This window comes from Pseudorasbora parva, chromosome 25 (assembly GCF_024679245.1).
Source record: "Pseudorasbora parva isolate DD20220531a chromosome 25, ASM2467924v1, whole genome shotgun sequence".
In the NCBI taxonomy this organism is placed as follows: Eukaryota; Metazoa; Chordata; class Actinopteri; order Cypriniformes; family Gobionidae; genus Pseudorasbora; species Pseudorasbora parva.
In genome coordinates, this window is record NC_090196.1 from 16,407,211 (window position 1) to 16,424,706 (window position 17,496).

At 35.9% G+C, this 17,496-nt stretch overlaps 2 protein-coding genes across 3 annotated transcripts; one reads left to right on the forward strand and one right to left on the reverse strand.

Moving 5' to 3' along the window:
- On the reverse strand, nucleotides 1-9,313 carry dldh (dihydrolipoamide dehydrogenase). Its single transcript, XM_067436744.1, has 14 exons — nucleotides 9,182-9,313; nucleotides 7,567-7,642; nucleotides 7,376-7,455; nucleotides 7,228-7,296; nucleotides 7,055-7,124; nucleotides 3,661-3,761; nucleotides 3,414-3,554; nucleotides 2,860-2,961; nucleotides 2,530-2,720; nucleotides 2,282-2,452; nucleotides 2,016-2,205; nucleotides 1,791-1,928; nucleotides 1,619-1,708; nucleotides 1-267 (listed from the first exon to the last, which is right to left on the reverse strand). Exons 1-14 carry the CDS (start codon nucleotides 9,218-9,220, stop codon nucleotides 202-204), a joined length of 1,524 nt encoding a protein of 507 aa, XP_067292845.1. The 5' UTR covers nucleotides 9,221-9,313; the 3' UTR covers nucleotides 1-201.
- A 2,222-nt stretch (nucleotides 9,314-11,535) lies between these two features.
- On the forward strand, nucleotides 11,536-15,516 carry si:dkey-42p14.3 (EF-hand calcium-binding domain-containing protein 10). Of its 2 annotated transcripts, none has more exons than XM_067436952.1 (4): nucleotides 11,536-11,665; nucleotides 11,885-12,049; nucleotides 15,036-15,126; nucleotides 15,305-15,516. In XM_067436952.1, the coding sequence occupies exons 1-4, from the start codon at nucleotides 11,563-11,565 to the stop codon at nucleotides 15,381-15,383; spliced, it is 438 nt and encodes a 145-aa protein (XP_067293053.1). In that variant the 5' UTR covers nucleotides 11,536-11,562; the 3' UTR covers nucleotides 15,384-15,516. The 2 variants fall into 2 exon arrangements, with proteins under 2 accessions (XP_067293053.1, XP_067293054.1); XM_067436953.1 differs by having other exon boundaries at nucleotides 15,300-15,514.
- Nucleotides 15,517-17,496: the final 1,980 nt, after the last annotated feature.

A 17,496-nucleotide genomic window follows, 5' to 3' on the forward strand; every position in this document is an offset into this window, starting at 1 on the left:
AAAGTTCCAAACTCTTTATTATGACATTTAAATAACAGACTAAGTGTTTTACAGGATTATTCGGGATGTTTGCATGAAGGTTCATCTTCATTTTTTTTTTTAGAGATTGAAGAACTACAAATTGTGTGATTTTTTTTTTTTTTTGTGGGAAAAAAAATGCAGCTGATAGTGTATTTATATACAAGTGTATGATAAGAAAATCTAGAAGTTGATAGCTTTTCCAAACGAAGCAGCAAGGTTGGCTTCTCTGAAGGCCTCTGATACAGTCTAGGAAAAGAGGAAAATGTTAGTCAACACATTTGAAAACCAAATGTTACGATTAATAAATGACAATAATACAAATAAATTACAAAAAAAGAAAAAAAAGAATTGAAGAATTGAAAAAATTATTGATAACGATAATACTAATCACATTTTTAAAATGTAGTTTTGATATTAATTATTTTACAATAAAAAAGGCAACAAAAAGGCCAAGATCGGTCATTTTTATTTATAGAATGATAATTAATAACAATAACTTAATAGAGAAAATTAAACAGAAAAAAGACTATTCAGAAACACTTGTAAGGTGCAAAAGAAGAAAATGTAACACGTTGAAAATTTATGATTAAAAAATGACAATAAATTACAATACAAATATATTTTAAAAAGATTGATGATAATAATAAAACTAATCACATCAGAATGATTATTTATAATAATACGTAATAGAGAAAATTAAGTAAGAAAAAAACTATTCAGAAACACTTGTGAGGTGCAAAAGAGAAAAAAAGTTGCTTAACATTTGATTTTTTTACAATTATTATTTATAACAGTAATATCACATATTTTCAAATATTATATCAGAATATATCACAATATTATATAAGAAATATGAAAAAAATACATAAACAATTTATAATTAAAAAAAATATTTTAAATTAAGATATTTTATATGAATTATTTTACTCAAAAAACTTTTTAAAAATGGCCAAGATAAGTGTTAATAATTGTTTAAAAGAAAATCTGTAGATTATATTTAAAGACACTTGTGAGGTGGGCAAAAGAGGAAAAAAAAGCTGGTTAACACGTGAAAAATATAAACATGTTGCAATTTATTATTATTAATTGTATATTCATTATTTAAGAATTCAAATTTAAATAAAAAGATTTAGATTAGATTAAATTAAATTAAATTAAAGAAGATTAGAGTGCTCATTCCTCAGAATGTCTATTAAGCTTGAAAGTGCACTTGTTTTTTTGTGTGTGTATACTAGCATAGCCACGGACGCAGGCGGTCGACACATGCGTTTCATCTTAGTCCAGTGTCTACGCCACTTCTCTCCAGAAATTAGAACCAATTAACATGTTTTTGCATTCTTTGTGGGCGTCTGTTGTTTTTGCAGTCTCTGGTATTTTGTTGTTATTCCGTCTCTTTAGTTTTCGTTTTCTACTGTGAAACAATGGCCCGGGCCAGTGTTGGCATGTGTGACCTGCGCGTGTACAAAATAATCGGGCGGTGCGCATACAGAACACACGTACTATTCTGGTGACAAAATCTGCACACGGATCATTTAATAACTGCCACTTCAGAGTGAAGACAATAACAACCCAGTAGACCAAATTCAGAGAGACTTACAGGGTGGGCGTGACACACTCTTGCAATGTCCTCACATGATGCTCCATATTCCATAGCTAATGCAGCCTCATTAATAATCTCCCCTGCCCCCTGCAAAGTAAAAATGTAATATATGAATTATCACATCATTAAACTTCCTACACAGGAAAAGCAAAAGCAGATATAGCATTACCGTTCCCAGAATGTGTGCTCCCAGCATCCTGTCTGTGTCCTTGTGGCTGAGGATCTTTACAAGTCCATCTGTGTCAGCATTCGTCTTTGCTCTGCTGTTGGCCGCGAAGGGGAATTTGCCCACTTTATATGGCACACCCTAGAAAACAGGCAAACGTTAGCTATCTGTGATCATTTTGTGACAATTTAAGATGGAGAAGTGTGCTAAAATAACGAGTCTACTCACTTCCTCCTTGAGCTGTTCCTCGGTCTTGCCGATCCAGGCGACCTCGGGGTGTGTGTATACAACAGAGGGCACACAGTTGTAGTCGATATGGACGGCACCTCCTGCCATGCCCTCGACACAAATAATCCCCTCATCCTCGGCTTTATGGGCCAACATGGGTCCAGCTACAACATCTCCAATGGCATAGATACTAAAAAAAGGTTAGAAGCACAAATTAAGACTTGTTCGTCAAAACAAATGCAAGACAACATTTGAAGTCGTCTCACCTGGGCACTTTGGTCTGGAAACGGCCGTTGACCGGGATTCTCCCGCGGTTATCCAGTTCAATTCCGACAGACTCGAGGCCGAGGTTACTGGTGAAGGGACGACGACCAATGCACACCAGCAGAACGTCACAGGTGAGCGTCTCGTTCTTGCCACCAGCAGCAGCTTCCACACTAGCCAAAGGAATTAACACCATGGGCAAAAGCACTAGAAAAATTCAATCCTTAAACAGGAGAAACGCCACACTCACGCCACATCGATCTTGCCGTCAGGTCTCTTGGTGGCACCCATGACCTTTGTGCCCAGTTTGAACTTCAACCCCTGCTTCTGGAGAATTCTCTGGAAGTTCTTGGAGATCTCCATGTCGATGCCCATGCCGCCTACGTGGCCGAGGAACTCCACCGCTGTAACTTTGGTACCAAGCCTCTGCCAAACGGAGCCCTGGGAAATTACAAAATGGACCTCCATAATCAATCCCAGTTCAGAAGCATCATCAGTCCTCGATGTTTCAAACATGCACTTCAGTCTTATGATTAAATTCTGTAAGATTCACTCTATAACCTTCCAATCGCCCACTCACCAACTCCACGCCAATGACTCCTGCTCCGATCACAATGAGCTCCTCTGGAACTTTCTTGAGGGACAAAGCGCCGGTGGACGAGACAACACTTTCTTCATCAATCTATCAAAAGGGAAAAATATTTGAGATTTAAAATTCTGATCTGAACTCAACATACCGACCCGAAGGCAGCTAGAGAGCATAATTATACAAGATGGCGTACAAAGCAAGAAAAATGTTGATCACAATATATTTACACAATTTAACACACATAATCAACATAAAAAAACAAAATCGCAATAGAGCTTAGTGTGAATTTTTAAATTTCAAGGGCTGCGATTTAATGAAATACATGCATTGTGTGTTTCAGAGTGAACGTAATGAGAAGTGATTATAATCCGGCTTTTGTTAACAACAGAGAAGCTTCAAGGCCCTGCGGATTTCTGACAAAATAGACATTTATAAGGACAGCTATAAATATTAGTATTATGATTTTATTATGACAGCTGTACTGTAAACTAAAATAATCATTATTATAATTTGCCTATGTTAGGCTCTGTCTACCGCTGATGTACCTGAATGCCTGGGAAGGGGGTGACCTCTGATCCAGTAGCGATGAGGATGTTCTTGGTGTTTATGACTTGTTCTCCATCAGCGGTCTTTGCGGTCACTTGATTCTTACCAGTAATCATTCCGAAACCATTGACATGAGTTACCTATGGATTGCAAACAATCATTCTGGATGACTTTAAAATGTTTGTTGCTTTACTGACACATGTGAACAAAGAAAATATTCAAAAACTAATCAAGATGATAACTCACTTTGTTCTGTTTGAATAAGTGTGCGATTCCTCCTGTCAGAGCTTTGACAGCCCCGCTCTTCTGCGCCATCATCTTCTCCAGGTTCAATGAGATCCCCTGAACTAATGCAGAATAAATCATTATGAAATGACTGAAAAATTACTAAAGTGCCCATATTATGCTTTTTTAATGCTTAAGTGTTTTATGAATGTAAAAGGTCTGCAAAGTTTCATAGATCAAATTGCACGATAAATGGAGGTTTTATCTTCAAAAAGAAAGAACCGATTCTGAACTTCCTGAAAACGCTGTCAGTCATTCCAGTCTTCCTGCTCAAACCTTTATAGGTTTGTAATAAATATGCATAATGCCAGCCTATAGTCTTAATTGGCTGCTCATGAACAATGTCTACTTTGTCCCTAAAACACTGTAGTTGTAGCTGAGAGACGAGTTTGATTAGTGTTGTCAACATGTCGAGAAGACGCTGTTTTCTGCAAAAGCAAATCCAGTTTGAAGCACCACAAAAGGATGAGGACTTGGGCTTGAATTTATACAGTAAAACTAATGCCATCGTTACTGTTTGTATCACTGTGTGTCAAGTGCTGAGGAAGATCCGGAGCTTAAAATTCAGATATGGTAATGGGAGTTGAGTTTCTATCAAAAAAAGAATAGACCAATCACAACAGACTGGGCCATCTGACCAATCAGAGCAGAGTAGACCAATCACAACAAACTGGGCCATCTGACCAATCAGAGCAGAGTAGACCAATCACAACAAACTGGGCCAACTGACCGATCAGAGCTGAGTAGACCAATCACAAGAAACTGGGCCATTTGACCAATCACAACAGACTGGGACATCAGACCAATCAGAGCTGAGTACACCAATCACAACCGACTGAGCCATTTGACTAATCAAAGCAGAGTAGACCAATCTCAACAGACTAGGCCAACTGACCAATCAGAGCAGAGTAGACCAATCACAACAGACTAGGCTAACTGACCAATCAGAGAAGAGTAGACCAATCACAACAGGCTAGGCCAACTGACCAATCAGAGCAGAGTAGACCAATCACAACCTCCACAACTGAAGAGTGTGCACCGCGTTCACCACGCAGGCTATAATGTTGACAAGAGAGGAAAGTTCATTTTTCTGAGGGGTAAACTTTCGGATTCGTACGAAGTTATGAAGATAATGTTGGAATAATGACACAGACATAGCCTGGCTAAACCCTCTCATCTTGACAGTGTTTGTCCCAGGCACTTTATACTTCAGCTGCACCTAACAGAAGAATTCGTTTTTTCTGAGATGATTATTACACTTTACAACAAATAAATAGCTTTTATAAAACCGTATAAGTCCTTGGGGTCGTTGAGAGTTGCTATGGCAACCGGGAACTCTTTCCAGCTGCTGGAGAGGACCGCGTCGACATTTCTGGTGATGCGGCATTTCACAAAATGATTCAGACTGAAAGTCAGCACATGTAAACCCCAAATTGGTTTATATAACGTCTCGTGTAAACAGTCCACTGAATCTTTCAATCGGAATGACAAAAAAGTGTGCTTATGAATATACCGTTTGTTTTTTATTTTATTGTTTGCCATCTCATCCAATAGAGGGTGCTCTAAATGTATTGTAGCGTAGGCCCATGACCAAATGTAGGCGTGCAGATATTTGAATATATTCGAATACATTGCTTGATATTTAATATCTGTTCCAATTAGATTTTTCTCAAAAATGACAGCCCTAAGACCATCACAACATACTGGGTCATCTGACCAATCAGAGTAGAGTAGAACAATCACAACAGACTGGGTCATCTGACCAATCAGAGTAGAGTAGAACAATCACAACAGACTGGGTCATCTGACCAATCAGAGCAGAGTAGAACAATCACAACAGACTGGGTCATCTGACCAATCAGAGTAGAGTAGAACAATCACAGACTGAGCCATCTGACCAATCAGAGCAGAGTAGACCAATCACAAGAGACTAGGTCATCTGACCAATCAGAGTAGAGTAGAACAATCACAACAGACTGGGTCATCTGACCAATCAGAGTAGAGTAGAACAATCATAGACTGAGCCATCTGACCAATCAGAGCAGAGTAGACCAATCACAAGAGACTAGGTCATCTGACCAATCAGAGTAGAGTAGAACAATCACAACATACTGGGTCATCTGACCAATCAGAGTAGAGTAGAACAATCACAACAGACTGGGTCATCTGACCAATCAGAGCAGAGTAGAACAATCACAACAGACTGGGTCATCTGACCAATCAGAGTAGAGTAGAACAATCACAGACTGAGCCATCTGACCAATCAGAGCAGAGTAGACCAATCACAAGAGACTAGGTCATCTGACCAATCAGAGTAGAGTCTACTCTCGGAAAGGAGGGGTTTAGACCTCAAAACAAAATAAGGAATAACAGGGGCACTGCAACCCTTAAAGACCTGGAACATTTTTGGAGCGCATGACTTGGCTCTGCTTTTCTTTGTTTTTCCTCACCCATTTTAGCAGTTAGCATCAAGTGCCATATATATATTTTAATGGGAGAACAAGAAGTTTCTATTTAGCCAATTTTACATTTATTTAATATGAGAATGGATTAATTCATAGAATGAGAACTTTAAGAAAAACGGCAGCAGAAATGTGGTGTTTTTACTGTGAACTCAAACAGAACTTCATGAAGTTTGGATTTTCTCCTTTAGAAAGCTGGACTTGTTTTAGACTTCCAGATGAAATTGTCTACATGTAACACTCCCTCAGCAAGTTATAGCCATGTATTATAATATTATTCCAGGCGTTTTTGAGTGAAGACAGGTGTATTTTATTTACTGACAATGTAGATGTGTCCAAAAAAGTTAAAGGAGTAAAGTAAATAGAACGATTGCTATATAATAGAACGCTAAAGCAAACATTTTTCTTCAGATAAATGTATTATCATTTGAACATGAACAACAAATGCAAACAATGTAAAAAGTTAAAAGGAGCAAACTCTTCTCAAGTACATACTAATGATCAGCAATCGCTTCTTTTTGGTCCAGCGGAACAACACACATGCACTTCCTTAATGAATCAATGCTGCATATTTTGATGACGCAAGCATGCTCACTTTCTGAAAAGCAAGCTGAGACTATCTTCTTTACGGTGCATTTTACAGCATACAGATTGCAATAGCGGTTTAAAAAGATATTAAACATTTTAGAACAATAGTTATTTTTTAGCCGCGGGCTGCTGTCTCTGTCTTTAAGGGTTAAAAAAACTGAATTGAAATACCCACAGTCCTCTATAATTTATTACAGTTCAAATGGCCTCTCCCAAAAGGAAAGCATTCAAATCTATTGGCTGCTGAAAGTTACAATAAAAGCTGTTTATGCGGACCCATATTGCATGTTTACACTTGAACTTACTTTCAATGCCTCTGCTTTCGAAATCTTTCCCATGTGCCAAGTGATACAGGTACGAGTTGTTCAGCAGAGCCTTAAATAGGCAAACAAGTAATCAAGTTAACCATAACCATTGTTAAAAGCATTTTGGGGGAAGTATTAAAATAAAAATTAATAAAAAATAATAATAATCAAACCTTTGATGGAATGCAGCCCACATTCAAGCACGTCCCTCCGAGGGTGGCGTTCTTTTCCACGCATACTGTCTGTGAAAGAAAGTGGCATGTTACCAGTGAAGTCAAAACAAAAGCCGACAGCATCCATGAACTGGGCGTCAAACGGTACCTTAAAACCAAGCTGAGCGGCTTTGATGGCGGCGACGTACCCTCCAGGCCCAGAGCCCACAACTGTGACATCAGCATCAACTTTAAAAGAACAAATGATTATTTGAATATCATTATGCATTAGTGCATTTCATAGTAATCGATACAGTAGTATCGATTACTACAATCAAATATGACTTGAAGTCATCTTACTTGCTGCTTTGTCAGCATATGTTCTCGCAGACAGGACTGTGGCTCCGTGCAGTTTGCAGGGAAGGTGCTGACCTCGCTGTATTGTGCAATAGAAATAAAAACTAAATCATTTTATTTTATAATACAAATATGTTATAGCTTATTTTGAAGCTTACAAATGGCATAGTGATATATCTGAACATATTTTATTAAAAAATACACAATCCTAAGGGAGAAACGGACACAAAAAGGAAAATTTAAAGCAAAAAGAAAGTCAATCATGAGAATTAAACAGCTGCATAATTATGTTGCAATAAAGGCAAATTCCAAAATACTGTACCAGGACCATACAAGTATTAGACTTAATATAAACACAGCTTTTCATAATGGCCCTATTAATGTTATTGCAATACTCAGCAAATCGCAATTTAAAAAAATAAGTAAATAAAATAAATAAATAAATCGCAATATCATATCGTGGTGATTACCACCCGTAATATATATATATATATATATATATATATATATATATATATATATATATATGCGCCTAATCACGATATATCATTTGGCGTAAATACGTTTGTATTTACATAATAATGTTTGTGTTGTGTGTGTATATATATATATATATATATATATATATATATATATATATATATATATATATATATATATATATATATATATATAAATAAATACACTCACACATAAATGTATACATTTAGAAATACATATATTTATAAATATAAAGTGTACATTTTTAGCTAAATATCTAAAAATTTATATTTTTACAAATAATAATGACAAAAGTACATTATAAAATTTATATCAATCTAACTAAAAATTAATATAAATCTTAGGGGTTTTGTTCTTTAGTTTTAATTCTTTAGACTAGATCACTGCCAACGAGCATGTAATACGACCAAATTAAGGTCCAAGGAATTTTTATTTTCTTTTATTTGTGGTTGATTTTTGTTGTTGTTGCAGTCTCATCTAGTACTGATGACAACCCCAAAAATAAACATAATTAGTTAAACTTTTAGTACAGTAGGACAGCACACGGATTCACATGTAATGTTATAAAATATGTTGTTTAACCTCTTCCCTAAATATGGCTGTCTCAAAACCTAGTTTTCAGTCTACATAGTCCTAGAGATCACTTTTGGGCATCACTGGCACATTGTAGATAGGCAGCTCACCGAGTGTTGTATGTAAACAATTATGATGGTATAAAAAGGTAGAATATTTGAGTTGTACCTGGATAAAAATTATGTGAGCTATATGACAATTGACAAATGATCAAAAAGCTCCAGAGTTATGGAACCACACCGTCCACACGCCCCTACAAGTTCAACCAATGATGACAGACCTAATTCTTAGTTGTGTAATAAATACGCATTAGCACTTTCGATAAATTATATACAGATACAAGTAAATTCACGTAGCTATAAATACACTAATTTTGCTTCGTTTGTGTTAAAGGGCTGACAACTGTGCACGCTGACAAGCAATTATGTTGTTGGGCCTACACTGTATTAACACTACATGTCTGTCTAAAACGCTTTCTTTTCATTCTAATGGACTACGGATATATGCAAGGTACAGTATACTGAGGCAAATAAATAGTCACTACCGTGGCGAGTGTGCGGTATAGATGGTTCCAGGTCTGCATTTTGACAGAACGTCCCTTCCGAGACCGCTTCACCTACAGCGATCGGTGTGTCCAAGGACTCGCCAATTTACGCATGCGCAGTACGGAAAGCTGTCAGAGTCGCTGTCTGATGATGTCACACAACCAGCTTTTTATTTTTATTTTATTATTTTATTAATGTTTATTACAAACTCTCGTGGAGACAACAGCATAAGAAACAAGCAAAACAAAAAAACAAAAACAGACACGGCAACAACATTATGCAGATTGACAATGAGGATGGGGAAAAAAAGAAGAAAAAAAGGCATTGTTCTCCAAATAAATAATATGAGTTACAGGATCAAAACATTTCAGCAGCATAACAAATATATTCTACAGTTTGTTTAGAATTTTTGACAAGGTTCATGGAGGATAATAACATACATTAAAACAGTTTACATTTGGCAATTGTTTTTTCCATTTACTTTTGTGAATGTGGTATTTACCCATAATGATGATAAGCTTAATCAGAAGTGAAAGATCCCTCGTCAGTTTAGAATTATAAATAAAAATATCTTCTATTGTAAATTTTTCAAGTTCGCTAATTTTATTATTTAACCAGCTGTGTAGCCTAAATCTTTCCAAAACGTCCTACTAACTGAGCAAAGGGAGAATAAATGCTCTTTCTGGGTTTTCATGACAAAAGTCGCAAGGGTCAACTTCAAAACCAAATCTACCCCTCAGTGTCTCTGCAGATTTAGTTGTTACTAATTTTTCATTGCATTTCGTTTACTTTGGGTGCACACAACCAGTTTGTTCCTCAAGCTGGAGAAACGTCTTCACATTCATCGTAGTAGGCCTACATTTTCATTGTCTTAAGCAATATATCCCAATTATTTAATCTTCAAAGAACTCTTAACATTCTTAAGATGGCAGACCTGTTCTGCCTTTTTAATTTTATTTTAAAAGTATGCAGTTTATTTTGTCGAGATGTATTTTTAAATATTTAAATATTTTATATTAGTGATACATTGATGACAAAAAAATGTAGAAACTTCAAATCATTGTCAATTATAATTGAACCAGACTCAATCCTCAAATCTTATTTAGCCACTTTTGTTTTTAAATTGCTCATTGTGGGGAGTATTTTTATAATATTTTTTTTAAAGTGAAAATTCAAGCTTTTGTATTCTATAATGGGCTATGAAGTGTTGTTTTTTCGTTTTATACACAGCTTTGTATACAACTGATTAAATAATATTAATAATATATATAATATTCATTAATATAAATGTCAATAAAATACATTCCTAAAATGTACGGAGGGGTTTTTCCCTCTTCCCCTTTACACAATATGGACGAAAAATATAATATAATAATATAATATAATATAATATAATATAATATAATATAATATAATATAATATAATATAATATAATATAATATAATATAATATAATATAATATAATATAATATGGGATCCCTGCCATCAGAACCTCACAAGTACGGAAGAAACAGTTCCATCTGGTGGTCAGATAAGGCAACTAATGCTGGCAAACTTTTTCATAATAATATTACTAAAGTGTAATTTTGCAACATTTTATGCTAATTTTCGTGTGCGTCGGAGTTAAAAGTAACGGACCAAAAACAAAGAATAAATACAAAAGAACAGTATGACGTGTTCATTTTCTCTATTGACATCTTAGATTTCTCTCAAAGATTCATTCAATGATATTTTAGATTAGTCATGTTTACATTTTTTATCGATATCGAATGTTATGAATTAAATTAAATGTTTTATTTGATTAAATTAATACATTAACATAAACAACAAAGTTACAAAATGAACATATTAATATATTAGCATACTCACACTTTTTTTAATATATATATTAAATGTATATTATAGGGAAGTAGTACACAATCTAAAAACACGGTCGACTTTATTTCCCTCAGTTTCGAGAGACATAATGAGATTGAAGAGGATTAACCGGAATTATGATTAATGGTTCACTCAAATTGACCAAAAGGGAGAATGTGAGGGATTTAGAGCCTCAGTCAGTTTTTTCTTTCATATTCGAGAGAACGGGCTAAAGCTGCCATTCTATCAAACATCTCATTTTTAACTACACAAAATAACTTCATAGGTCGCGAGAAGAGGGTCGCTATTCCTTTTAAGCAACTTAATAAATTGATAAAAATTGGAGGTGAAATGCAACAATACATTTTTCTTGTCTACTACAGCGATTTCACTTCCCTCACTTCAGTTTTAGCAAAGCATAAAGCATAAATCATAAATAATATTTTATAATATATACGTTTGTGCGCATGCGGCATGTGCAGTATCATAGCAACATTGATAAACACAGACAGTGAGCCCAAGATGTCATCGCCTCGGGAGCACGAGGCGGCAGAATACCTCGACAAACACAAGATTATTGAGTTGATGGATAATTTAACTAGTATGCTCTTCTTCTACAGACCAGGTGAAACGATTGACAAAGCTCGTAGTAGATTTGATACCATCACCGTATACAAACTGTTGCATTTAACAGTTACCTTGCACAGCTTCAATTTGATATTGAGAGTTTTATGATTGGTGGAGACTAGAGTGTTCTAGAAATCTAGGCTAATAATAAAATTGATAAAACAGTAAAGAAAAGACAAACGTGATTTGCCCAATCATATGAATCCTGCCATTACAGATCGTCCAAGGGAATTTCTGATCGACCAACTTGAAAAGCTCAGCCTTTCCAAAGCTCGTCTTGGAAACACCCCGCGTCTCTTTAACGAGTCCAACTTAGACGCGTTGTTTGGAGTCCTGGATCCTTCCAGTCAAGGCTTTATCACTCAGGGTCAATACAAAGAAGGTAACGTTAACGTTAAATCTATTAAAAAGTTGCAGAGGTTGAAAGCCTTTTTTCTTTTAGGAAACATGTGCTGTAACTAACTTACACCAAATAAAAATAATAATTGTAAAATGTGAATGAATGCACTATAAGTAACTTTGGATAAAGGTGTCAAAAAACACCATTGTTTAAATACCTGTAAATAATGTAATTTGTCCAAGAAAAATTAAGGATTTTTTAAAATGCATTTTGTTGGCGTTTTTTATTTGTTACATTCTTTTTATTCTTTTAATTAAATGTGCACTATGTAGTATTTTTGCAGTAAAATATCCAAAACCCACTAGCGTTATATACTTTGTTCAGTTGAGTTCTTACAATACCCCAAATGTTTCCAACTATTTGTAAATTGTGAGAAAAATTACTATTTTAACCAAGGAGCTGGAACGTCTGAGGGAGTCGCCTGTCAATTGCGTCATATCTGTGTTACCCTCGGTTTCTGGTTTTATTCTGCAGAAACTCTTTAGTCTTAGCAGTGTGAAACAAGTGTCACAGCAGCCGCTGAGTGAATGTATAGAGTAACGTCATACCATCATTTTAAACACACTTAAATGTATCAGATCATAGACTGTAAAAAAATATGTTCGTGACGTCACCCATAGGATTCCTATAAGCCGTTCTGAAGCTTAAAGTAGAGATGAGCTGGGCGTTGCCATCTTGCGAACGAGTCATCGCGTGTCACTCCCTGATGACAGAAAATGGACAAAAAGGCGGGATGTGGGCGGGGCTTAGGTGATGCAATGACTATTGATGGCAGATAAATGGCTGTCCACCTGTAACCACGCCCTTAATTATGCAGAACTTTAAGGCTTTATGTAACGTAAACAAATGAGTTATAAAACCACAATTTGTACCAGGCTGTAAACATGTTTTTTTCTGCTGTAAAGATGAGAATTTTAACATGGGGCTCAATGAGATTCTGCTCCCTTCTGGAGTCTGTCCCTAGTGGCCAGTTGAGGAATTGCAGTTTACATTACTTCCGTATTGGCTTCAAGAGAGATCGCGGGATGTTGCCGCTTGTATCAGATATGATAAACAGAGCTACCAGAGTTACCTCATACTCATGACCGGAAAAGCGAAAATGGTGTCCGCGACTGTGTCCGGACGGCATAATAACATTCCTGCTGCTCACGAGTCGTGTTTTTGCGTAACAAATTGCTCCAGTGATCTTGCTCAGCTCCTTCAACATTCGATCATGCTCTGCTTCATACTACAGTACTGTTAATAACCGCATCCATGAACATGATTTCTGCACGAGTCTTATTTTCCTATTTTGAAGACCACATGTCCCAAGATTCTGAACTCTTAACTTGGCGTCATCAAACTACACCTTTGTTTTGCATAGGCGCCCTCTACTATTACAAAGTGCAGCTTTAAATATTTACAGGTTTTAGCAAAGTGACAGAAAACATTTTTGTAAATAATCTGAGAAAACACTCAAAATAGAAGTTCTTTTTTTGGCACAGTTCTGTGAAGAACCTTAAAGGGTTATTAGTTCACCAAAAAATGAAAATTCTGTCATTAAAGGTCCCGTTTTTCACGTGTTTTCGAAGCTTTGATTATGTTTACAGCGTGCAATATAACATGAGTTCATGTTTCGCGTTTAAAAAAACCCAGTATTTTTCACAAACGTTACTTATCTGTACAGCGCTGATTTCTCTGTCCTAAAAACGGCCTGATGATTTCCTTGTTCTATGAAGTCCCTCCTTCAGAAATACGTAACGAGTTCTGATTGGGCCAGCGCTTCCCGTGTTGTGATTGGACAGCAGCTTAGCGCACTTTGCCCGGAAAGGTCCCGGCTCTTACCATAACGGGGAGATGCAAGTGCTGAATGCGCGCTCTTCTCCTTCTTCTTCTTCTTGTTGGGAGAGCAACAAGACCACGCCCCCTTTTTTGCGTGTTCTTGTGGGCGGAGGGTTAGTCAGCAAACGGTTCTAGTGACGTCATCACATCCCTGCACTTCCTGCTGTAGTCCAAACCGACCGTTCGCTGTAGGCTTTGAAAGGGAACTTCTGATAAATAAAATATCTCGCTTGGCATTAAAGTTTGAGCTTTATAATTTTACAGGTATTATTTATGCTCTAACAGCAACATTACACACTAACTAAAGTTTGAAAGATGGAATCGCGAAAAACGGGACCTTTAATTACTCACCCTCATGTCGTTCCACACCTGTAAGACTTCAGAACACAAATGAAGATTCAAGAGCTCTCTGACCCCTCCATAGACAGCTCTTTAATTAACACTTACAAGTCTCCTACGGAGTTTCCGTTGTGAATAGTGCAGCACTTTCGAGATCTACGGCAGTCGATGCCGTTAATGTGAGCACCACGACACACTAGTGTGATGATGATGCGGGAGCTATGTTGTATCTAGGGAAGCCTCGAAGGAAATGATAAAAAAGTTGTTATTTTTGTTTGTTTTTGCACGCAAAAAGTGTTCTCGTCGCTTGGTTGAACCACTGGAGTCACGTGGACTATTTGGATGATGTCTTTACTTTCTTTCTGCACCTTGAAAGTGTTAATTCAATTGCTGTCTATAGAGGGACCTCAGAGCTCTCGGATTTCGTCAAACATATCTTAATTTGTGTTAGTACCGTAGTACTAACATTTAGTACCGTAGCCATGTAAGCGTAGCCATATGGAGTACTTTTATAATGGATGGATGCACTTTTTTAGGCTGCCATTCACTGCCATTATAATGCTTGGCTTAGCTAGGGCATTTTTTAATATAACTCTGATTGTATTTATCTGAAAGAAGAAAGTCATATACACCTAGGATGGCTTGAGGTTGAGTAAATAATGGGCTAATATTTTTTTTGGGGGGGGGGGTAAACTATCCCTTTAAATCTCTGAATACTTCCATTAAGTTGTTTTGTTCATAATTCATGAGTATAAGAATTACACTTGTGGTCTGACTCTGTATGACACACACAATTGCTTCCCCGCAGCGCTGAAGACACTTGGCATTAAGAATTTCAATGAGTTCCCGGATGGAGCCAGCGATGACAGGATATCACAAGAGACATTCATAAGAGAGGCGTAAGTAGTCATATGTGATCTTGTGAAGATTCAAAAGCTCTGAATTCAGACCTAATACCTATGCATACACTATATGCCCATAGTGTCTATTTTGACACTATACTATTCTATTTTGATAGATTCGTGTCTATTTTGTTCAAAATGTATCCAGATTTCTCTATTTCTCTGTTTAGGACAGAAGGACTTGCCAGAAGTGCAGCAACATTCCAGCAATAGGTGAACTCAAGAACTCTACTAAAGAAAACAATTATCTGTAAAATATAAATTCTGTAATGATTTATATAGAAACCACCATGTAAGCATATACATAAATTTGAAATAAAACAAGTAGCCTACCAACTGCAAACTATAAAACGCTGTCAAACTTTTCCAGCTGGAGGACCAAAAAGGATGGTAAAACATTAAATACATATTTTAAAATGTGAAAAAATTAAATGAAATGTATTATATAAAATATAAAATAATATAAAATCTATTTTTATTTATTTTACTTTTTTTTAAAGAATAAATTCGAATGATTATTGAGTGAAATTATGTGTCTTACAACATCGAAACAAAATAAACAGCACAAATAAAATTCAAACTTGAACAAATGTACAAAAGAGCAAAATCATATTTTATCCCTCCATATTTATTCAGTAATACTGAATAATTTATGGCAGCCTCAATATTACAATTTGAGTAAGTTGTAAGTTGTTTTTTTATTATTTAGTAGCAGCTAAAGCTCTTGATGTATTGCGATACATTCTACATTTCAAACAGTATATATATATATATATATATATATATATATATATATATATATATATATATATATATATATATATATATATGTGTCTCTTATGCTCTTATTTAAAAAACAAACAAAAAAACACAAAAAAATATTATTATGAATTTTTTTTTTTTTTTTAAATTGTTCTCTGTTTAAATATATTTTAAAATTGAATTTATTCCTTTGTTCATACTGGGTTTGTCTCAATCCTCCCTAGCTTCCAAGGCTGTGAATTTATAAATCATGTACATGAATTTGCGCACTGGTAAGGATATAAAAGACGCTAGCTCACTACACATTGGGACACTGATGACTCTATATCCAGCGACGTGACAACATCCTCATTGTACAAAATCATTACTGGTATTTATGAACAACAGCAGAGCTGATATCTTTCTGGCATGCCCCCGGTTCCACAGACATGGCTTAAGTCTAGTCTTTTAAATGAAAGCTTGAACGGGCTTATCTTAAAATATGTCAGCGCCATTGTTTTGTCTCAAGATGCACACCAGTAGTATTTTTCTCTAAGGCACACAAGCCACTTAAATGTCCTAATTGAAATAACCTGACTTAATCTAATGTTTCAATGTTATTTAAAGTACATTATGATAAATACTTTGTTTGTTATACATTTCAGCAGTACATAAATTATTGTTAGCTTATGTTCATTGCCTGTCTAGTGATGCATTCCACTGAAATATAATGAAATAATGTTTTTTTAAAATAAAAACATACATTGGTGTTGTTATGTGAAGTGAGTTGGCTCACGTGATTTAAGTTTTTGCGTTTCAGAACTTTCATTAAGGGAACATAGTGACCATCGATGCACCCTGGTTTTCAAGGTGCATTGTGGGACTGGAAGAATTCTGTGATTTATACAGCACTTATAATGGCGATCAGTGCACTGACTACTGAACTAGGGAGCTGACTGAGATGCACCCCATGAAAGTCAATGGGGTCGGGAATTGTTCCCTTTGGGTTCTATTGATGTTTTCAGATGTTAAAGGGTTAGTTCACCCAAAAATGAAAATTCACTTACCCTAATGTCGTTCGACACTCGCAAAACACAAATGAAGATATTTTTGTTGAAATCCGATGGCTCAGAAAGGCCTTCACTGACACCAATGTCATTTCCTCTCTCAAGACCCATAAAGGCACTAAAGGCGTCGTTACAAAGCCCATCTCACTACAGTGGCTCTACAATCATTTTATGAAGCGACAAAAATAGTTTTTGTGCGCAAAAAAACAAATAGTGACTTATATAGTAATAGGCCGATTTCAAAACAAAGTTTCGAACAGTCATGAATCAGCGTATTGATTCATGATTCTGAACTGCCAAACTGAAATCACATGACATTGGCGATCCGAATCATGAATCGATATACTGATTCTAAACGGTTTGAAGCTTTGTTTTGAAATCGGCCCATCACTATAAGTCATTTTATTTGCACACAAAAACTATTCTCGTGGCTTCATAAAATGATTGTAGAGCCACTGTAGTGAGATGGACTTTGTAACGACGTCTTTAGTGCCTTTATGGGTCTTGAGAGAGGAAATGTCATTGGTCTGAGCCATCGGATTTCAACAGAAATATCTTC

Excerpts from the sequence above, each read along its gene's own strand:
- dldh (XM_067436744.1), bottom strand. The coding sequence starts at position 9,220 with ATGCAGACCTGGAACCATCTATACCGCACACTCGCCACG. Across the intron at positions 7,643-9,181 it reads TATACCGCACACTCGCCACG|CGAGGTCAGCACCTTCCCTG; the intron begins GTAGTGACTATT and ends TGCACAATACAG. Across the intron at positions 7,456-7,566 it reads ATATGCTGACAAAGCAGCAA|TTGATGCTGATGTCACAGTT; the intron begins GTAAGATGACTT and ends GTTCTTTTAAAG.
- si:dkey-42p14.3 (XM_067436952.1), top strand. The coding sequence starts at position 11,563 with ATGTCATCGCCTCGGGAGCACGAGGCGGCAGAATACCTCGACAAACAC. Across the intron at positions 11,666-11,884 it reads GCTCTTCTTCTACAGACCAG|ATCGTCCAAGGGAATTTCTG; the intron begins GTGAAACGATTG and ends CTGCCATTACAG. Across the intron at positions 15,127-15,304 it reads GAGACATTCATAAGAGAGGC|AAGGACTTGCCAGAAGTGCA; the intron begins GTAAGTAGTCAT and ends TGTTTAGGACAG.